This window comes from Lycorma delicatula, chromosome 3 (genome assembly GCF_047948215.1).
Source record: "Lycorma delicatula isolate Av1 chromosome 3, ASM4794821v1, whole genome shotgun sequence".
NCBI classification, from domain to species: domain Eukaryota; kingdom Metazoa; phylum Arthropoda; class Insecta; order Hemiptera; family Fulgoridae; genus Lycorma; species Lycorma delicatula.
This window is the reverse complement of record NC_134457.1, coordinates 62,057,718-62,081,922: the sequence shown is the minus strand read 5'-3', so window position 1 is coordinate 62,081,922 and position 24,205 is coordinate 62,057,718. Positions and strand designations below refer to the sequence as shown.

General features: G+C 29.9%; 1 protein-coding gene across 3 annotated transcripts; it reads right to left on the bottom strand.

The window, feature by feature from the left end:
* Nucleotides 1-630: 630 nt before the first annotated feature.
* On the bottom strand, nucleotides 631-23,873 carry Pex11ab (peroxisomal biogenesis factor 11ab). 3 transcript variants are annotated; one of them, XM_075359895.1, is made up of 4 exons: nucleotides 23,426-23,873; nucleotides 9,727-9,842; nucleotides 4,123-4,403; nucleotides 631-971 (listed from the first exon to the last, which is right to left on the bottom strand). In XM_075359895.1, exons 1-4 carry the CDS (start codon nucleotides 23,479-23,481, stop codon nucleotides 798-800), a joined length of 627 nt encoding a protein of 208 aa, XP_075216010.1. In that variant the 5' UTR covers nucleotides 23,482-23,873; the 3' UTR covers nucleotides 631-797. The 3 variants fall into 3 exon arrangements, with proteins under 3 accessions (XP_075216010.1, XP_075216007.1, XP_075216009.1); XM_075359892.1 differs by lacking the exon at nucleotides 631-971 and having other exon boundaries at nucleotides 3,599-4,403; nucleotides 23,426-23,868; XM_075359894.1 differs by lacking the exon at nucleotides 631-971 and having other exon boundaries at nucleotides 3,599-4,403; nucleotides 23,314-23,439.
* Between the last annotated feature and the right edge of the window lie 332 nt (nucleotides 23,874-24,205).

Below are 24,205 nucleotides of genomic sequence, written 5' to 3'. Positions count from 1 at the left end.
GTTTATACTTGATTTATCCTCGTACTAGTTAAAGAAATTCGCTCTACCATAGTGAATATAAGTTCACAAGTATTACTTCCTATTCTAAATTTAGTATGAAAGGCCTCTTTCAATTTATGAGCGTCTGTAAACACAAGTCTATTAAAAATAATTTGATTAGAAAATCATTGAAAATTGTGAATTTATACACACTTTTCTGTGATATTGTTCCAAATCTTACAATAATTTTAAGAATACAAAAAAAAATATTGATCAAATGACAGCTAACACCAAAATCGCTAATAAAAATTCGAGTTTTCACACTTTTATTTTACACTGAACTTTAAACCTGATGTGTGTTTAGTACATATTACAACAGAGTTTTAAACAATCTGTGATATGTTTTGAAACTGAAGTATATTAATTAATATTATGTAGATCAGCACTCCTAGCAACTAAAACAAACAATCTACTAAAAGGAAAATAAAAGATTAAACATAGTATAGTAGAATTTTTTTATTCATTTGTAGCAAAAAAGTTAAAAATATTTTGGTTTTTAATAAAAATGGATTTTTAAAAAAAAATTATTCAGCTATTAACTTTAATTACAAAACTTTTCTCAGAATTAAATTCTCTACAAACTTTGTCTTAAAAAGCTTTATTTGGTTATCGGCAATTTAACTAAATAAATCTATGCCAAATCTAAAAAGCGTAATTTTCAACTTCAACTTTTTAGTTTTCACAACAATATTCTTGTTTTTTCTTCAACAATCTTATACTGGAGATATAGTTTTGGAATCCAATGTTTTAAACATTTTTCATGCAATATTGCAATAAAAAACTAATTTCCTTAATAATTTTTCTCCATCGAGTTTTGTATAACATTTGACCTTTACAGCCAAAATCTGGGTAAGATCTTTCATTAAAAAACAAAGCATTTCTGGATCTATGTTCACATGAATCTCTTCATTATTTAAAAACAAGGAATACACCTGTAAAGTATGGAAGTAACCTTCTGAAACACCCTGCGTATACGAGGTGCTACCCAAAAGTTCAGGGAATTTTACCATAAAAATAAAATAGCTAACCATAACTTATAATTTCCACTGTCTCCTTCAAAGTAATCCCCTTGAGCATTGATACAGTGATTCCAGCATTTTTCCCATGATTCCATGCATCCCTGGAAGTCTGCAGGTGTAAGTGTTCAAAGCATGTTCTGAATTTCTTTCTGAATCTCCTTAATTGTGTTAAAACGACGGCCTTTCAATTGAAATGTTATTTTTGGAAAGAGAAGAAAGTTACATGGGGCAAGGTCAGGCGAATAGGGTGGGTGGGGAATCACTACCGTCTTTTTGGAAGCCAAGAAATTCCGAACGGCTAGCGATGTGTGCGCGGGCACGTTGTCATGGTGCAAAACCCAGCTGTTGTTACCCCACGGATCTGAACGTATGCGCCTAATGCTTTCACGTAACCGCTTCAAAACTTCACAATAGAACATACCATTGACAGTTTGACCAAGAGGAACAAATTCCTTATGGATAATGCCTTTGATGTCGAAAAAAACAATCATCATGGACTTCACGTTGCTGTGAACTTGGTGTGCTTTTTTTGGCCGCGGTGAACTTTGTGACTTCCACTGCGACGACTGGTGCTTAGTTTCAGGGTCAAACCCGTACACCCATATCTCACATCACTGGTTATGATGTTTGAGATGAAGTTAGGGTCATCTCTTGCTGAATTTTTCAATTCACTACAGACAGCTACGCGATTTTGTTTCTGGTCGCTGTTCAACAGTCTCAGAATGAATTTTGCAACAATGTGTCTCATGTTCAAATTGTCCGACAAGATGCGTTGCAATGGACCCATATGACATTTGTACGACTGCACAAACATCATGGATTGTTTGTCTATGATCTGCAACAATAGCCACTCGCACTTTCGCAATGTTTTCCGGTGTTGTGCTTGTTGATGGTCTTCCTGAACGCTCATCATCATCGACTGTCATTCGTCCATCTTTGAATTGTTTGTACCACAAAAAAGTTTTACTTTTACTCATAGCATTGTCACCAAATGCTTCCACAAGCATGCGATGGGTTTCTGCACCAGGTTTTTTAAGCATGAAGCAAAATTTGATGCAGGTTCTTTGCTCTTTAAAATCTGCCATTTAGTACTACCCCAAAGCAGTAAAACACAACATTACACAACCGCACGAAAGTCAACAATGCAGCCTCTCACCGTCACAGCTATTGAAACACTGATTCTCAAAGAGTACTGTTAGCCACATCTAGCGGCAGCAGATTGTACCAGCAATGGTTCGCGCGTGAAATTCAAATTCCCCGAACTTTTGGGTAGCACCTCGTAAATCATATACATATTTAAAATCAAACTCTAAACTAAACAGCTCACAATCTTTTATGTCTTTGTATTAAAAAAAAACTAACGTAGAGATGGACTTTTAATATCAATATCAATTTGTATATCATTTTCAAAGCACGATGCAAAAAAAAAGGGTGGAGCTAATTTTAATGAAACTTGCATAAGGAGTAAATCTCAAATATGATTTTTAAATATATTTTCTATATTTTAATGTAAAACATTTACTGGAGGAGGGAAGCACTTATTCAACAATTTTTTTTACAGTTTAATTACTTATATGAATTTAAACAAAGCAAAAAAAATTTGCTATAAGATTGTTAAAAAGGTTTTTTTCATTTTGATGGTGCTCAAATTGTTTTGGTGAATGCGGCAACAACAGGATTTCCTTGCAAACAGGACTGTCGCAAACGTTAACTTCTGCAGGAAAAGTTTGTGAAATTTTGACCAAGCGATTGTTTCTATAAATAATAAGTATTACTCAAAATTCTATTCTCTTTTTGTCTATTTGGTGTTAAATGTCTTTTCAGGAATAAGATTTACTGTTTCATGAGTAGGTACAGGTAACAGAGTAGCCCAAATGAAGACAGGTACTACCACTTATTTTACATGTAATCTCACTCATATACATTAATGTTAAACATGATACAGTAAAATTTTAAAATACGTGCATACAGTACTTAAAATCAAAAAATAAATTCTATTCTCTCTAATCTACAAATTTTCTTAAATTACAAACATGTTCAGTATAAGGGTTTGTTTTAACTACGAGAGATAGAGAATTAGTATGGTTATGCTAATTGCATTTATTGATATACTAATACATTATTTGGCTGAAAAATTCTATTCAGGCATTAAAAGTAATTACACATGTATAAACTAAAACTTAAAAAACTATTTTGAAATGTAATTTCTTCAGAAAATTTTTAAAATAAATTAATAAATTAAAAGATTTCATGAGAAAAATTGTAAATGGATAAAACATACATCATAAAGATTTTTTTTTTGTTTGTGGCTTTAATAGTCTTGTTCATATAGAAAAAAAAGTCTCATTGAAATGATCTAATATCCTGTTGGAATTCTAACACAGGACTTTTGATTTAGCAGTCAGGAACATACTGATTGAATGAAACAAATAAAAAATGTTTTACTTACTAATCTGTACTAGAGAATAAAAAATAAAATAGAAGAGCAGAAGAAACAAAGAAAGATTACAGTGGTACACTCAACAAAATAACTATTGGTATTTCCACATTGCAGTTCACATTATAAAATCTCTTTAATAAAATATTACAAAAATATTCATTTGAGTACATATCAAAATGTTTATATACAATCTCCAAGGAATAACCATAATTAAAAAGTTTATATATTTTTAATGACATGTAATACTTAAAACCAAAAATAATACTCTTATACCAAAAAATACTTATATCAAATATACAATACAGATAAAAAATATAACATCTAATAAACTAAATACTATGAAGGTGTTAATTTTGACAATGGATCAATTAGAACAATAATACTTATTATAGACGATATAGTACCCAGCATACCAATGGTGCCAGGACTAAGTTTAACAAATCCTAAACTAGTCAATGGTATAAAAACATCACAACTATTTTTAACTGTATCTAATACAACATCTTTATGTTCTGACAAAATATTTAATAACATCTTATTACCACTCTGATAATTATTGTAAGTAATGCGAGACGTATTTTGACTATAACCACAAACTGTTTTAATACTTTTAGATTTATTTACCTTATTATTGTACAATGATATTATTCTAAATATTTCATAAACATCACGTATTAGATTACAATATATTGAAAATAGCCAATATCTATTCGCTGTAGTTCCCCACTCTGCTGTATTAATGTCAGCTAAGCCAGCTCGAGCAGCCCACAACACATGATCACATAATAAATACAATCCATTTGTTATTTTAGACAATGTTGAGGTCAAACGTACCATTGGTTCAGTATAATTTATGGTAGTCAGTGAGCTGTACAATACGTCTATACACCTACCCAACCTCAATACTGAAACAATAAATGAAACTAACATAATAAAACATCATGAAATAGAATATGTTTAAGCAATATACGTATAGTGTAACATATGAATATATAAACTTATAATAAAACAGGCTGAAAGAATTTTACTGTTCAATCTAAAAGCATTAATTCTACACAACTAATGGAAGAATAATAATTACATCTGGTAATATAATAATAGTACCAATTACTCTAATAATGTAATGCAAGCTGTTAAGCTTTCCTTAATTAACAGTTTCAAAAACTGATTTTAATTAGCAAAAATAATAAATTTAAAGACTATAACTTAACAAAAATTTTTGATTATTTTATATTATGTAATTTTACATCAGGTGTAACTACCATTTTTAATTGTTAACAACCAAAAAAACTTACTTAAATTTGCACAATGCACAGAATTCTTCTGCCAAGTTCACTATCTTCACTGTCTTTGTTGTAACAGTCACTTACAAGGCTGTAAATAAAGTAATGAGACTGGTTCAGAAAAACTTTTTATTTACAATCCAGTTATACATGGACTCTATCACCTTCAAAATAGTTCCCTTGGAAAGCCATGCAATGCTTCAAACGGTTTCCCACTCTTCATAGCAGAATTGGAAGTCAGAAACCGGAATATCCTTCAGATGGTCGGTTACATTTTTTTTTTAATGTTTTCTACTGTTCCAAAATAGTGTCGTCCTTTGATGTGTGTTTTTAAAGTTGGAACAGGAAAAAGTCGCAGGGGCTCAAGTCAGGTGAATAAGGTGGTTGAGGAACAACAGGAATGTTTTTCTTTGCCAAAAACTCATCAACTGAGATGCAGTGTGACAAGGTGCATTGCATGATGCAACATCCAGTTGTCTTTGATGGCTGGTCTCATGCAGGCAACTCTTTTCTATAGTCTTTCAAGAATTTCTTGGTAAATATATTGGTTTACAGTCTGTCCTGTTGGTAAAAACTCCTTACGGACAATGCCATTACTATCGAAGAACAAATTATCATGGTTTTGATTCATGATGCTGCATCATGACAATGCATCTTGTCACACTGCACTCTCAATGAGTTTTTGGCAAAGAAAAACATTCCTGTAGTTCCTCAACCACCTTATTCACCTGACTTCAGTCCCTGCGACACTTTTTCCTGTTCCCAACTTTAAAAACACACATCAAAGGACATCATTTGGAACAGTAAAAAAAAAAAAAAAAAAAAAAAAAAAAAAAAAAAAAAAGTGACCATATGAAGGATATTCTAGTTTCTTAGTTCCAACACTGCTATTAAGAGTGGTAAACTCATTTAAAGCGATGCATGGCTTCCCAAGGGAACTATTTCAAAGGTGATAAGAGTCCATGTATAACTGGATTGTAAATAAAAAGTTTTTCTGAACCAGTCTCATTACGTTATTTACAGACCTCAAATAATACATTTTCATATTATTTCATCTATGAACAGTTTAACTTTTAACGAATCTGGTTACATTTTTTTTTCACAATAAAGTATCCGTCACTTTTACTCATTCTTGATATTATTCTAAGTTAATTTCTGAACATCTGACATCAGAAATATTGAGTTATGACTAGCTATTCTAAGAATTCAAGTCTATGTTCTTCTAGAAGTTCATCAAAGTGATACCATTTTATTATAGTTTTGTGTATCTTAATTGATCTATATAACAGTGGTTTCAGTACTGACGGAGTAAGTGGAATATGGCCCTTTTCCAGCCAGCCAGTCATTTCACTTTTCTTGGAATTAAAATTCAAACCTTTATCAATTAGCGAGTTATGTGCAATGTGGGGCATTATCGAGAACTACCACTGACTACGGAGATGGAATGGGGAGTCACTTTTTACATACATATTTTATATTCACATTGCATCGATATTTACCACTATTTAACTGGCTTCCCAAGTCAGCACACATCTATAACAAACCTGATTTCTACTCCAGCACAGATTATTATTAAATGATTAGATTTGATAATCACTAGTTAAAAGTCCTTTACCACATCGTCAGATCATGACTTCAAACCTGTGATCTTGATATCCCAAAAACAGTAGAAGTTCTTTCTTTTCATTTCTGATGGCTTATTAAATGCTTGTTATCTATTAATTTTTCAATCTTTTGAGCTTCTTTATGAATTCTCTTCATGAAATCATAAATATTATTGATAATTTCATGTGCAGATTATGAAGTTTTTGTTCTTAACAATGGATTTAAATTTTGTTATAACAATTCAATCACTAACAATAACAAAACCCAAAACCAAGAATTTTTTAATACACTTCAACATATAAACCACAAAAATAATTTTCAACTAAAAAATATAAAAGAATGCAGTATTATAAATACCTAATATGTGATTATGTAACACACCTTGAGTAATGTAACAGGGCATGCTAAAAATGAAATTAAATCCATTTGTTCAAGATGCAAATGGATAAATTAAAATATTAATAAAAAGACATGACTAAACAATACATTATCCATAAATAAATACATCAGTCATTTGCTTTATACCTTACCAATGTTTATAGGCATGAGCCATTGTACAAATTCCCTTAAAAAATAGTTTTTTTAAATAAATGTTTTCAAAATTAATATGTATAAATAATTTTTATATGTATATTTATTTATTACATGTAATACAATAAATAAAATATAAATATATAAAACAAATGTACAATAAAATTTGAAATCAGATGTCTTACTTACAAATAATAAAACAACAAACTGGGAAAACATTAACAATTTCTTTTGTCTAAATTTTTCATTTATTATTAAAAACAAATAAGCATGGTTAATGAAGAAGTACAATGTTACAGAAAAAGGTTGCACAAAAAATAATCATATGAATGTACCAAATCTTATTTTTTATTGTGGTTTAACTCAATTAAATATAACTGAGGCTGCAGGATTCCACAAAAGTACTTTCGTAGTAAAATTAAGGTATGATATATATATTATCTCAATATTCTGTATTAGGTGGTTTACATTAATAGAATTTAAAATATAAATTAAAAATGTATAATGTTCAATAACACCATCCATTTCATTTATCTACACTAGAACTTTTACATTTTACCATCATAAAACATATAATCCATCATAGTCCTGCGAAGGTCGTTCAATCAGTAATGTAAGATGTCTTTGTTTAATCTTTGTCTTTACTTGAAACACACATTCAGAATTGCCATCCATCAACAAGCACTTCCTCACCCTATACCTTTTTGCTTCCTACATTTCTGCTTCACTATTGTTTTCATATTTGTATCTCTGTGATATAGTCAATAGTCAACTTTTGCAAGTCTGTACTCAAAGAAAATAAATGTTTAGAGTTCATGTTGAAGGGCGGATGTCTTCTTTAAATGGTTCCATCCAACCAATTATTTCTTCACCTCCCTTTCTCACAACACCATTCCCACTTCATTATTCATCATTCCCTCTTATTTTCAATCCAATCTACAGATAAAATTTTCTCAGGATTTTCATTCTTCCACTTTGTTATCAATAGGGGTATAGTACAACCGGCATACACGATACAACAAATCAACTGCTTTCCATCGCTTCAACTAGCTCTTAAAGATTGCCTGAAAAGTCTGTATTCCTAATAGCAGTTTATTTCCATTCAATTTTTATTGTTTTTAGTCCTCACCTTTAAAAACTTTGCACCAAGCAATGGCATTCTAAACTTATCATAGATGTTACTTTTCAGTTCCTGGAGATCCATTATAACTATAGTAGTGGTCCTAGGGCACAACAAGTCCCTGTTGTATTAGATTTCAATAGGTATTCCCTTTAGGCAATGTTGGTTCCCAGAAAAATGGATGAAATATTGCAAACAACTGCTATCTCATAGATTAAAGACTATCATGAACTCAAAAATTCCAAAAAAATTCATTTTTACAAATTGCTAAACCTTTTTGAAATTTAACATCCATATTAGGAGTAAAATAATATTAAAAGTTGTAAACTAGAGAAATTAATTACAGAAAAATCATAAAACAACAAATAAAGCAGCTTTAAAACTTTATTTATACTAACTACAAGATAAACAAAACTCTTTTTTACACAAATAAACCACCCACAATTAAACAGTTAGCAAATTCAAATATAATTAAAATAATTATATAATTTTTATAAACAATATAACGTGTTTTGCCTAAAAAAAATTACTTGTATGGCACAAGGAAACGAGAAATTTTGAAGTAACTCTAACAAAGGTAAAAAAAATTAATTTTCAAGTTTATTATTGAAACACATGCAATTAAGTGTCCCAACACAAAACATTTCAATTTCTAAAAATAATGTCTATACGGTAATGGCCATTTGAATGTATGCATTCCTGGAAGCAAATGCTGAGATTTTGAATGGTACTTTGAAACACTTCCATGGGAATTAATGGGACCATGTGGTCTGATGATTTCAGTTCCTGTACAACTTGAATTTTGTAAGGATGAAGACTTCAAATCACTGTAGAGTATTCGGCAGACAGTTTTTCAGTTTTAGGTTCAGTGCTGCTGCTAGTTTCCTTGCTGACCATCGTGGGCTCCTTTCAATAGAGGCCTGAACTGCTTCAGTGTTTTCTGGCATTTGTTAACCTCCTGGTGATTTCTTTTTTAGAGCTGAACCCGTCTTCTTGAAATTCTCAACCCATGTCTTGATGGCATGGCAAGATGGAATATAACCATGATGTTTGAATTTGTATTGAGCAGCAGTCACACTGTCACCATTCTTGTAAAATGCCTTCACAACAAATGCATGTTGTGTATCAACCCACTGGTCCATGATTACTAAATGGCAGGGGATGCCATTCCCACCTTTCTACCAGGTCTTCAGGACTACTACCACTATTACTTTCAAAATTTCCCGTTTTCCTGTGCCATTCACTATCTATTTAGTTACAGACGACTTATGATTTTTTTTCTATTAAGCTCTCTGTTGTCTGAAGATCTGTATGAAGACTTTGTCATCATTTTATTTTTTATGAATATTGCATGTAAAATTATATTTTAATTTTAAACTATTTTTGGCCAGTCACATGTTTACGTAATGATAGAAATAAACAGAAAACATATCTCAAATTTATAGAATTTATTTACAAGATTTATTCAATATAAAAAATTACAAAATAATAATTAGGCTCTGTTAGCCATACAAAATTAAAATAAATCATGATAAAAACATATCAAAAACATAACTGTAGACACTTTCATCATGTTTTTTCAAGAATGAGGCCAATGATAATTATTTACAATTAAATCAACATTAGCAAAATCTGTATATATTCATAAAAAATTACATATTTTAATAAAATAAAGAATGAACAACTTACTTTTTCTAAATGTGCTAAATGTATATTCAATCTGCTTTAATTTTTCAACAGATTTTTTATTGGCATTCCTTTGCTCCATATAATGCCAGACAACACGGCTTAAATACTGAATAAGCCTGAAAGAAGTAAATGAATTAATTTAGATTTATAAAACTTACAAGCAGAATAGAATATTTTTGAACAAACAAATAACAGCTATCAACAGAGAAACAGTTTTATCAACAATCACTTCAGTGGTGAAATGAAATAATTCAAAATGAAATATTTGACAGAGTTCTACATCGTTTTCTATTCTACAGTAATATTTTTATCTCAACATATTTGCTACTATCTTTAATTATATGTTTCATGTATCCTAATATTTCTATTTCCACACAAATTAAAATTTGCCACAAGAAATCCTTGTGATTTCACTTGAAATAATTTACCCTGACTTTTTTCCAAAATATATTTCCTAGGGAAGTCTCTAAGTTACCTAGAATTACAAATCAGGATAAATTCATATTTAACATTAAAAATGTTTTCTAAAATAAAAGCAAGTAAGCATTTCTAATTAAACAAAATTTGCAGTATTGAATTCATTAAAAAAAAAATTACTATATATCAATTCGGTAAATTATCCTACAAAAATTACTAGCCCAATCTAATTACATCATCTTAAAACTTCTTCTTGAGTTCTTACCATGAGATTAATCAGGAGAAGGCAACCAGAAAATATAAGTCCAGTGACATTTTTAAGTATGAGCATAAAATGACAGAAATGTTTAATAATTACATGTGGAAGATTAGCTGTATTAAGAATTAGTGAAGTAAAAAAGATAAGTGCAATTTCTGATTAGGAAAATACAGAATTTAACATTAAATAATTAAAATACTATCACATAATGAAATCATAGGAATTGGAGTAATAATGAATAACATACCATGTTGTTATAAGCAACATTTGACAGAAAATTATTTCAGTCAGGATACTTTCACAGCCCAAGTTTGTAACATATATCAATAATATATGATTAACATAGAATATGATGAAAATCAACTAGTAATGAGGGAAACAGAGGAACAGAATCCTACAAAATAAGTAAAAGGGAAACTAGCTGGGGAACTAGGAATTTTCAGTTATATAAACCATTACCTTTATAGTCTTTTTTAGAAAATCACAAAGGTGGGACCAGTTTTTAAAAGAAATATAAGTGAGGCCAATAAGAACAGCAAGAGAAGGTATCAGATAGACAACATAATGATTAGGCAATATAAAATTAGTATTTGGAAATCTATTTACTTATTCTTTTAGCTATATAAAACAAATAATTATAACAGATTATTAAAGAAAGAATACAAGTATGGTACCAGACATGAAAATTTACTATAAACAGTTGGACAAAGAATAAAGTGCTTGTCGTGTAAGTTAATCAGAGTTTTTAAAGTCCGATGGGGTATAAAAACAATAGATCAAACTGAATATTTAAGATAATTACATATTTTCTTTAAGCAAAATTTTTGATAAATTTTATAATTGGTAATACAATTTTTATCCAAGAATTTTGCTCTGCTTCTTAATGTACATATATGTACTTTTTTGTAATTAGGAAATCTACAATTAATTAATTTTTAACAGATGGTAAAACCTTTATGTAAATTATTTATTCTTTGCTATTTAAAATGGATGAAATTAAATAAAACCAGTGTTAAAAATTTCTGAAAAGGCACACAATAAAAAAAATTAATGAAATATATTTAAAAAGGAAATAATCTGGGGAGAAGGCAAGATATTAAGTAGAAGGATAAAAGTTATAAGTAAGATGGAATAAAAATATATGACAATGGATGAATAGAGAATATAGAAAACAAAAAAATAAGCAGAAGGATGACTGTATATTACTTTTGTAAAAAGTTAAAGTGACTAAGAAAACAAAACAGCAACAGAAACTTTGAGGGGAAAGAAAAATAGTGAACAGAAAACAAAAAAGAAAACAGAAAATGCTAGACACAGCATATAAAAAGGTAAAAGAAATTTTTAAGGAAATGATGCAAAAATAAATCAATATAAAAACTTATAGATGAAAGACTGCTGTTAAGGAGAAGAAAGATTTATGGAAAGCAGCAACACATGAGGAAATTAATTACTTTCTGCTAATTATTTTTTACAAGAGGATAAAAAACTAATTGATGAAGTCAGAGTAGGAAAAAAATAATAATTTCAGTAGATAAATAGTATTTCTAGATGTGAATCTGAGAGCTCTAAAACATTAAAGAAGAATAAGATAATGGGAGCAGATGAAAAGCCATCAGAAAAAACTGTTTTGACAACGTATAGTAGTACATGTTAAACAAGTTAGTATAGTTGTCCCAGCAAATCTATGAGCTTGTGACATCTAATTATATTATTATTTTTCAAAACATTATTTTTGTGTGTAATTATTATTTTTATTTTATTTTTCGACTTACAAACAATATGGGTACCCAAACAATAGATTTATGTTATTGTGTGTTAAATTCTTTCCACTTGAATTGATTACTTACATCTATAAAAATGCTTAACGATTCAATTTTGTAAACAATAACAATTTCTTAACCAATGACACTAATGCTTTGATTGGTATTATATAGAGGCCTATAAAAATTTATACATGCAGTTGAAATGATATCTGTCATGATTATATTTAGTTCTGTCATTCGTAGTACACAATGTGTGTATAAAGAAATAAACTTTAGTCCAGTTTATATCATGTTCAGTGAAGGTATTCAGATAGAGTTTTTGTGCAGCCATATTATTTTATAATTACTCATTGTTTTTCGCAAATTTTTTTTAATATGTTATTTTTTGTTTTCTTTTTTTCATGTTATGGATTGTTATGACAGACTTTAAATCCATTGTCAAGAAAAAGAACTTAGGAGTCAAGCATGTGAAATTATCAATAATGTTTATGATTTTATGAAAAAAGAAGCACTAAAAGTAAGTAAATTAACTGACAACAAACATATAATAATTGGCATTCAACAATGCAAAGAAAGAACTGCAGATGCTTGTGGGATATCAAGAACATAGGTTCAAAAACTCAGAAGAGAAAAAGAAGACATGATTCTTCAATCAATATCCCAATTGTGTTCTTTCGGCATGCTGAAAAAGTATAAACGACATTCGAAACCTGTCAATGGGATGGACAGTTTTGATTTAGTTGTAGTTAAAAAGAACAGTTAATGAATTTCATTTAAAGAAGAATGAATTACCTATTTTTAAAAAAAAATATATGACAAGAACTTCAATCTATTGATTTTAAAGGCAGTGAATCAACTTTAGCTGTTATTTTGAAAGAGTTAGGTTTCAAATGGTGTAAAATTGAAAATAACAGAAAACATTTAATTCAGAAATTCGATAACAGGTGGAAGAGAATTGAACATTTGCAGGCAATGGCTAAGTACGGACAATGCAATGCTTCAACTGTTTATTTGGATGAAACATATGTTTTAAGTTTGCATTGTTCGACAAAGTTGTGGTGATCTGATGGTATTGTTGATGGACTTCATGTGCCGATTAATAAAGGTGACTGTTTAATAGTAATTCATGCTGTAGGAGAAATCTGTTTTATTCTGAACGCATTACTAACTTGGAAAGCCAATTTGAGAAGTGGCAACTACCATGACAACAAGAATACAGACAATTTCATGAAATGGGTGCGTGAAAAATTGATTCCAAATCTTCCACCAATGTCAGTAGTAGTTGTTGATAACATCCCTTATCACAATACAGGTATTGATAAAGTGTCAAATTCTAACTCAAGAAGAAAAGATATGACTGGTTGGCTGGAGAAAACCCGTATTCCGTACAGTTAAAAAATGCTGAAACCACAGTTATATGAATTAATAAAATGACATAAAACTAAAGTACAAAAATATCACTTGGAGGAACTTTTGCAAAAAACATGGGCATTGTCTTCTTAGACTCCCACTGTACCATCCTGATTTGAATCCGATCAAGATGGTATGTCAATTGTGAAAGGACATGTGGTGAGTCATAACACATTTTTTTTTCACAAATGTTGAAAAATTAACTACAGAGAAAATTAATTCCATGAATGAAGATGACTGGAAACCCTATTGTGAAAAAGTAAAAATATTAAAAACTGGAACCACTGATAGATGAAATGACAGAACATTATATTATATGTGTAGACTCTGTTAGTGAAAGTGAAAATAAAGTGACAGTGATTCATTTAGCGAGGATGGTGAACTTGCTAGAAGTTTGAATTAGATGCATGAAGAAAATTCAAGTAAGCTTTTGTTTATTATTAGAAATAAATAATTTAGTACAAATAAAGATTATACAAGAATTAATTATGTATTGTTTATAATTTGAAAATGTAAATATGATAGTTACTACCATGTACAATATGATAATAAGTAATACTTCGATTTGTTACGCAAAGTTGATGTTTTCAGGCCAGATAGTAATATGCAGTCTGGTCATGACATCACAAGCTCATACACTGACTGGGCCAAGTATATGTAGGAACTTATGGATCTAGATAAAAGATATTAATAAAAGTAAAAGAACTGCAATCCCAAGAAATCAGGAATTAGATAAATACAAAAACTACCATACTTTCAGTATGATATCTCAAGCATAACAAATAGAGGATAGTTTATAGAAAAGATGAGGTGGAAACTGATTAAGATTAAGTCCATCTTGATAACCCAAACAGGCATCCAGTTCGAGATGACTGCTCATTCCATTACCTCCTCCAACGTTCAGTTCCAAATAGTTTATAAATAGTAATAGCATTGAACAGTTTTTAAAATTCTTTATCATCCATGTCCTTTATGGTTTTTTCCTTCCCTTGAATTACCAATTGTAGAAAAACAAATCTCTCTGAATGTCTCAGTCATAACAATTTTAACTCTTTCTTCTTAATACTTGATTATTCAATGGAAGATATTCTTTATTAAAGTCAACACCATATTACTGAAATTTCTAGTTTCCTTGTGATAATCTCAGCCGATGTCCCATACAATAAAACCACAATACACAATTATAGTCAAATTTAAGAAGGAATTTTTCAGTACAGAACTTATTTTAGAGAATGCTACACATGCTTGCCCCATTGTAAGATTAATTTGTATAGAATGAATCCAGATTCATTTATAAATTAATACTAATTTCAATTTTATAGTACTTCCCAGGTATGCAAGTTTCTCTATTTTCTCAATTTCTACAATGTTCCGGGATAATTTTCCTGTTTGCTAATGAATTTGAGAGCTGTATTCTGAAAATTCAAAAAACAATGTCATTCACTAATTTCTACCACTCATTCATAAACTATTATTGTAAACTATAAACAGATAAAATCTGCACACTTCATATTGTTAAACTGTATTCCATTTACAACTATTCCCCGATCCAGCTTTAAATATTTGATTCATGCTTCCCTAAAGATGGTAACTAAAAGAATAAAGGCTACATCAGAACCCTGCTTAACACTGCACTGAATTCCAGCTTTCCTAGAATTTACTTCTGTAATTCTAACACCAGTGGATTGGTTCTAGGTTCTCAATCATAAGTACATTTTTTGTAGTCTTAGTCCACATATGATAGTCATTAGCTTTTTACTTAACTGAAACAGACATCTTTCTCAACAGGCAAATATATTGTAATTAAAATCATTAAATCTCTTAAATATCATACATAATAATACATCTTGGTTTCAATGTTCCTAAAGCCAGCTGACAATTGGATAACTCTCTTTACCCTTCCAAAAAATTATTGTGGATAATTTTAAGAAAGGTACTCACATGGTATCTTAGGAAAGTTTACATTTTTACTTACTGATTTTTCTGTATCCAATGGTTTTTAGGAATGGATACAAATCCTGAATGTAATCATTCCTCAGTTATCTCTTCTGTACCCTATCAAGTAAAATGTTCTGTGATACTGTCACCATGAAAACAGTCACTATTATCTATATCATACTTGAAAAATTTTCTAATTCTCTGAATAATGATTACTGTCATTTTCATCCATCATTCTTCTTGCTCTTTTGGGGTAACAGAAGCCAACTGTTTTTAACCTTTTACCTTGGCTCTTTTTTTCATAATTCTCCTTTTTATCTCTCTACCAGCAGTTACATTATTGATCTTACTTTTGTTATTAAGCTCATATCTCCTTTCCATCACATTGAGAATTTCCACATTTCTATATACGTTCCTACAATGGCAATGAAAATTATATGTAGGTTGAATATACAAGTCCCCTTTCCATATTCTTTAATATATTCCCTGTACAACGTTATAAGAAACACATTAATATTTATTTCATTTACACGTCTTGTATTTCAGTTTCAATCTGTTCAGTTGAATCAGTTGACAGTTACCATTGTTAGGATGAAGCCTGTCTTTTTGTTTAAGTTTAAAAATGCAACCAAAAGCAGCAATTAACATTTTGTGTAAAATTAGGGAAAACAATCTAAACCTATCAGATGTTTAAAGTTGCATATAGTTAAAATTGCTCACAACTACAAATGGCTGACAGAAATGGTTCAAAAACGGGCAAGAGTCAATAGGTGAAAAAGAATAGAGAGGCTATCCTTCTATTACCAAAGCGTAAAAATTGGCAGAACTGATTCAAAACTTCTTGTCCAAAGGATGTTCAGATTGAGATGTTGCTCAAGGAAAATAGTATCTCTGATGAATTTAATGATACTCTGGTTTTGGTCAATAATTCCAACTTCTTTCAATAAATCTACTGAACTACACAATGAATTTTGAAGTCTAACAAGCAGCCACATATTCTGCACCCATAGATGATAGGACCCCACATTTTTGTAACCTACTCTTCTATATGATTGGTCCAGCATTGAATTTTAGCAATGTGCCACTTGTAGAATGTCTTGTAATTTTTATCTCAAGCATGGTCTGCATCACTATATGCTTTGATTCTTAAAATCTATTTTTTCTTGAATTCAATCCCATAATTTACAGTCACTTTCAAATATCTGAGTATTGTTTCACTAATTTTAAGTATGCTTGAGTTGGTGTGTCCTAAAGTCTTGAAGGTACATTAACTGCTTAGACTAAATCCGATCTGGTCCCCAGGACTATATACATTAAACTACCAATGATTTCACAATGGCCATTTTTATCTTCTGCCAATCGTGAATAACCTGGCATCCAATCATGTTCAATAGACACCATTGATGGCTTTGCATCATTCATACAAAATTTTTGAAATATTTTATTCACATATTATGCAGTTTGAGGAATTCTAATATAATCATGAGATTTATCAATTTTCGTTCCTAAATAACAGTCTACATCTGAAGTAATCTCAAAATGATGGGTCAAATTGATTATGAATTCAACGACTATTTCCTCATTTCCCATAACTAACTCATCATCCACATGGAAAAACAGAATCAATTTTTCATTATAAAACTCACAAGAATCTTCATAACTCTCCTGTAAATTACAAGTTCCAAGGAATTCAATTACACATTTATACCAACATTATGAAGCTCGTTTCAGCCCACACAAACTTTTAAATAATTTACATACATGACCTGAATTGTTGGTATTTCCCTATGATTACTGCATATATATATATTTTCTTCTAAGGTACCATTCAAGAAACCTTGAATGGTATCCACAAAAAGCTCCTTTAATGCTTTAAGCCTTTAAATGAGACCATAAAAGCATGGCTCCTTTAAAGCAGCTTTATCTGAATAATTTTATCTTTGGAATTCATTTATATGGTGGAAAAATCCATCTAATATCAATGAGTGTACTTTGAGACAGTAAATTCACTAATTCCCACATAATATTCTTGTATAACAAATTCATTTCATCACCCAGTGCAGCTTTCCAAACATTTAATATCCTCCGATTTCAAAGCCTCATCATATTTCATCAACATAACTTTTAGGCTCGGTTGAAATGATTCATCTTGATAGTGTGCAGGTTAATTTCTTGCCTATTTCTCAGATTATAACAATACTTTTGATTATATAAAAAATCTGTTCCTGTAGCTCATTTTCAATCTCAAATTGGGAAAATAACATCCTCGTTTTGTATTTAATTCACAGCAATTGAATTTTGTAAATTGCTCTCACTCTCATATACCTCAAATTGTGAAATATTATCCATGGGTTGGTTATCTTCTATACTACCTGAATTTGGGAAACTACTCTCATCCTTGCTTTCACTTGAAATTTTTAATCATTTATTCATGTTAATCTACTTTGGTTTTTATGAGAATTCATCTCTTAATTTTGTATTTCTAGAAATATAAACAGATTTTTCTTGAGATAAGTAAATTCAATAACCATAATCAGCATAACCAACAATATATCCTCTAGTAGATTTTACATAAAATTTATTTTGCTTCTGTTGAGTAATCCGTAAAAAAAAACATTCTGTGCTAAAAATCTTAAAATGGTGAAAATAATTATTGTTCAAAAATAATTCTAAGTGATTTTAATTTTTGTTGGTGCAGTTCTATTTAAGGTATATGTCACAGCAAGTAAAGCTTCATCCTATAAGAACTTTGGTGGATGAATAGCTGTTTGAAGCTATGAATATGCTATTTCACATATAATCCTACTTTGTGTTCAGCAACTCCATTTTTTTGTGGAGTGTTAGGGAATTGTAATCGTGTGTTTTAGTCCAATAGTCTCAGCATACACTCTTACATGTTATCAAATTCTCTTCCTCCATCAGCAAGTAATTCTTTTATAATCAATCTAACCTGTGCCTTCAATAATTCAATGAAATTTTTCTTTCATTTTCATTATTTTTACTTACTAGATACGTAACTCTGAAAGTATTTAAAATAAAAAATAACAGTAACATTTAAATCATTCTCCTCATCAGGCCACAGACATATCAGCAAGGATCAATTCTTGATGTAGTATATTCTCAATTTTTGGCATCAAAAGTGAGTTTCACATGTTGTTTATTTTGATGGCCAAATTCTTCATGCCAACTTTTCAATGTACCTCTAGCCTCAGAAGAAGCATAAAACTTTCATTGATGGGTGAGTCTCACTGCCAACTGACAATGTTCATTATCTTAATTAAAAATAGCTACAGCAATAGGTACTCCCCCTTTCTACTGTAAATCAATGATTTTCTATTATTCTGAATCTATTGGTCAATTCCTTTTTAACTGAGAAAAAATTGCACATTCTATCTGGAGAGTACCACAAATCTTCAAACAATCTATATCAAACCAATCTTGACCATCAAAAGTTTTAATATTTATATTGCAGTACCAAGAGCTCCTAATTTAACTCCTTGATAAGTACTATCCATTTACTTTGGTACTTCAAAAGGTTCCAAAAGTCAGATCAATCACAATGATTTGTTAAATGGTGTGTGCCACCACTATCAATGCACCACTTGTCACAATTCAATTTTTCAATGATAACTGGAACAATTAAATGATTAATAAAATCATAATCGACAAACTTGTACATACCACTCTCAATGTTTTTTATATTTCCTTCCATTAGATTTTCTTAAGATATCATGGCATAATCTTTATTTTCATCTCCATCAGGACAAAGATTTGATCAACGACCCTTCTTTTTACATTTGAAACAAACTACACCAATCTTACAATCTTGTGATACATGTCCAACTTTTCCATATGAGAAATATTGCTTTTGATCATTCTGTTTTAAATGTTTTAACAGAAAGACCTTCTGTTGATTAACCTTCAATTTTCCTTCTTTTGTAATCTGTATACTAGATTTTGATTTTGATATCATCACTGGAGCCATATTTGTTTCACTTCTATTTATCAATTCAAGTTCATAATTCAGAAATTTCGCCCATGTTTTCTTTGCTCGAGGTTAAGTCATGCCAAGTGACATACATATAATCAAAATCTTTTGGTAGATTTTGCATCTATCAAGTACATATATAATTTTCATTAACTGGATTATAAAGTAACAACATTTTTGCCTGTACTAATCAAATTTTGTTAAATTATTCTGCACACCAACTGCTGATTCCCATGGAATATTATGAAACTCAAGATACCTCAATAAATCTATATTTTCAGTAGATTGAACATCATAAACTTTATTTAACTTATCCTAGACATCTCATGCAGAATTGCATCCAGCTACATGAAGTAATGGCTTCACATCGAGAGATAAAATGTTTCTTCACTTTTGCATTTGCCTTTTTCCATATACCAAGATTTTCATAATTTTCAGAACTTGCTTCAGGTTTTATAAAATCTACCACAAAATACATTGAACACTGCACTACATTATAAAATAGTTATAAAAATTTTCCAAATTGCCCAATTTCCTTCAACAATAAGCTTCTCTACTTGTTATTTTTTCATCATAATAGATATATCATTGTTTGTTATTACCAAAAATTAATGCACAACTTGCACAACACAATACAACTTCAAAACCCATTTGCAATTACTTCAAATATAATACCAATATTTAAATTACTACAAATTTTCTGTTTTTTTAGTACTAATTTCCAGTTTTTTTAAGTAATTAGTCCTGAATTTTTTGGTACAGAACATTAATGACAATTTCCATCAATTATAAATTTCTGTTCAATAAAACAGAAAACATCACTATTCTGTTCACAAGTTTGATTTTCTGTTCTGTTATAAATTTCTAATAAACTGCATGTATTCATAAACTACTCTATAATCATCTCCTGATAGACATCTCCGATTGAAAGATTAACTCAGCATTCTCTACAGACCCATATTTGAAAGATTTAGCACAACAGATAAATAAATTATGTTCCCTTAAAAGGAACTTTAAATAGCAAATTCATACACTGAAACCTGAGATTTTATATTACAATGTAGAGCTGCAAGTAGATACAAAGCCTAATTTACTACACAAAGCTATTTAATTTTTCTTCATGTAGTTACTTACGAACCATAAAATTTTACAGAGGTATACACTTCTTTGTTAAAATCATCTCACTAGACACAATTTTTTATGTTCCAGTAACTTTTGTTGAAGGAGCCTGAAGTGACCAGCCAGCCATGGTTGGTCACATCTGTACTGCATCTAATGACAAGGAATATGAGGCTATGATAACTTGATGATGGATACAAAAATTTCTTTTATTGTCTACTGCGTTTAATGTACAGAAATTCTTTAAAAATCATTTAATTATTAACTGATTGTTTTGTTTTATACATTAGGATTCCTTATAATAACACAAACAGAATTCCTTAAATAATAATCACAAGGTAAGGTTGTGTAATAAATCACAATTGAAATCTTGAACACTAATCAAAAACTTTATATAACAAATCTGAATGAATATGAACATAATATTCATGAGAAGTGAGCAAACCCAAATATACTAAATGCTCAACTGAAAATATGTTCTTTTTCAGAATCCAACAGCCACTTTTTTCAATTTTTTCTTCTAAATTTGTGGGTGTTTGTAGAGAAATTATAAATATAATCTAACCAAATGTAACCTATACTGGCTTCGCTCATAAACCTTGACTAACAAGTGAAGGTTAAGTTTGGTTAGATTATAATTATAATTTCTCTATAATACTTCTAAATACCAACTGACTTGGAAGAAAAAATTGAAAAAAGTGGCTGTTGAATTCCAAAAAAGTAACAAACATACATTTACTATAATTACAATACAACTTTTGTTTTAATATCAAATAATTACCTATATAATACTCTTAAATTCAAGCTACGTAATGTTCAACTTAAAAGAGGCCCATCACATAGTTTAGTCAATAAATAATAGATAATATTATTTATTGTGAATTGTGGCCACCAAGACCTTGGTGGCCACAATCCTTTATTAATGAGTCTTCTATCAAAAAAATTCTGTAGCATCTCTATAGTAGAGCAAGCTGTTCGACAAGTGAAATTGTCCTGCTGCAACCAGCATTCACACTCATCCTGTTTAGGGCTATGAACTGTTGGATAATTTTTTGAGAGATGGGAGCATACAGTTTTTTCAAAAAAACTAGAGTTCTATTACTCGTTACCTTGAAACCGTACACCATATATGCCTATTTTTTTGTGAGTGTAGGGGAGAGTCAAAGAAAATGTGGAGATTTTCATTACCCCAGATCATGTAATTTGTCTATTAACAAATTCACCTAGGTGAAACCAAGTTTCATCTGTAAAAAAACACAAAGTGGCACTGTTGTTTCTAATGAAGGTCTTGAATCACTGACAGTAGTGAACCCTTTTAGCATAATCAACATTAGTTACCTAATTTAAAAAGCGCATTCATAAGGATAATATTTTTAGCATTATCCTCACTGTAGTGCGAGGTAAACCTGGTGAAATGTTCTTTTCCTGGCTTAATCTCCACAAAAATAGATAAGGAGATCTGTACAATCTGCACAGGTCATAAAGGACAAGTTTGTTAAACCTGGACAGACAGTTTGTTAAAACTGACTTGTCTTGGGTATATTTCTGGTCTAACACTGAACCTGTTTCACAAAATTTTTTAACTAATTTCTGAATAACACTTTTTGCTGGTGCTTCCTTTTTAAATTTCTCGCTAACTTTTGCTGATAAACATGGGATTTCGTCTGTAAATAAGTTTCCATCACGAATACACGTTCAACAGTTAACTGCATTTTAACACACAACATACTATTACACAACTTTATTCAAAAGCCAATACCCGACACAGGCTGGCAGTACTCAAATTTCCACGCAATAAACAGTTCTCCCTACAAAAGCTTCAGTTGCACTAACATCTTCCACATTATTTTACCCATCACACACTAATATACGCATTTAAAAAAAAATATGCATTAATAAAAACAACTGAAGCCTCTTTTAATCTGAACACGCAGTTCTTTTAATTTTAAAGCTCTTAAACCTTTTTCATATTGTATCATCATTACAATAACTAATAAATTAATAAGCTGTTAACTAATAACTAATATTGAATTCAAATATTAATCAGAGGTGTTAACCAGTTTTTAACCACCTTTGGATGTTCTGTACAGAAATGAAACATGGATAAAAAGTAAAGAAAATGTAATTAGCCTTGAATCTTTAGAATATAGTCCTACAGAAAAAAGCAAAGATCAAGTGGTGTGATAAATTGATAATGAGGAAAATCTGAGTACAATAGAGGAGGAAACCAAATTACAGAAAATTTTAATGAGTTATTAGACAAATGCATAAAGTGACAGTAAAGAAAAACTATTATAAATCATGTAGGAAGGTGATTTATGGGAAAATGAGATTATTTTTACACATTTAAAACAAACTATGTAATATGTGGGAGTGGAGGCAATCAGAAACTGAAAGGAAAATCATTACAAAGAGCTACTAGGAACTACTAACCAGTTTTCTCTCAACACTGTAAAAGAAGAGCTAGAAGAAATGTTAACTTTAAATTTATTGTATTCAATATTAAGACTTCTTTAAAATGTACTATTGTTTCAGTCTTATCAAGATAGAAGAATTGTAAAACATTCACTATGTCTATTGATCACCCTAAATAAGCTAATTAACACAGAAATGCTCAGTAAACCGACATTATTAAATTAAGACTATGAGTCTAAATTAATAAAATAAATTCATACAGTAGTAAGTCCACTAACCTTGCTAATTTAAGCTAATTAACACAGAAATGCTCAGTAAACCGACATTATTAAATTAAGACTATGAGTCTAAATTAATAAAATAAATTCATACAGTAGTAAGTCCACTAACCTTGCTAATTTATCACGTCCCAAAGTTTGGTTATTTAGTTTGACAATAGTTTCCATGATAGTATGATATCAAGAATGTGAAGTCAGATCCACAAAAATATCGTAAATGTTACGCAAAAATAAATTATCAAACAATTTCTTTACATTAAGAAATAAAATCGTAGTCCATTTTCGGATAAACTTCATTCACATTATATACATATCTGAGAACTGCAAGTAATCCTAAAGTAGAATGTAGGTTAACTGTTATCAAATCGAAAACAAACCTTCACAAATTTCAATCATGATCACGTAATTAATACAAACAGAAAACAAAATATGGTTATTTTTCATTCAAAATTAGTGAATTTATCAGAGCAATCAAACATTAATTTTATACTTATAAATCCGCTGTTATTTATGTTCTAAATAGAGAATAAGCAACATATGTTAAAAAAAAATCCGGAGGCCACCGCGTAAATTTATGGCGGTCTTATAAAAAAAAACTCCGTCATCTCGAAACTTCTCAACTCTGATATGAAATAAATTTTGATAAAAGCTGGAAATACTGTATAAGAGTATTACCCTAACAGTCTAATGGCTATCGCCATTAAACTGTCTAATAGTGATTATGCTTAAGCTGATTTCAAGTAATTAAAAAAAATCTATTACTCGTTATATTATTTCGTATATTTTTAAATGAAAAACTACAAGAGGTAATTGATCTAATAGTTTTGGAGATTTTCAAGCCACAAATTTTATACATAGGCGTATAAATAGTAAAGTAACATTTTAAGTGAAT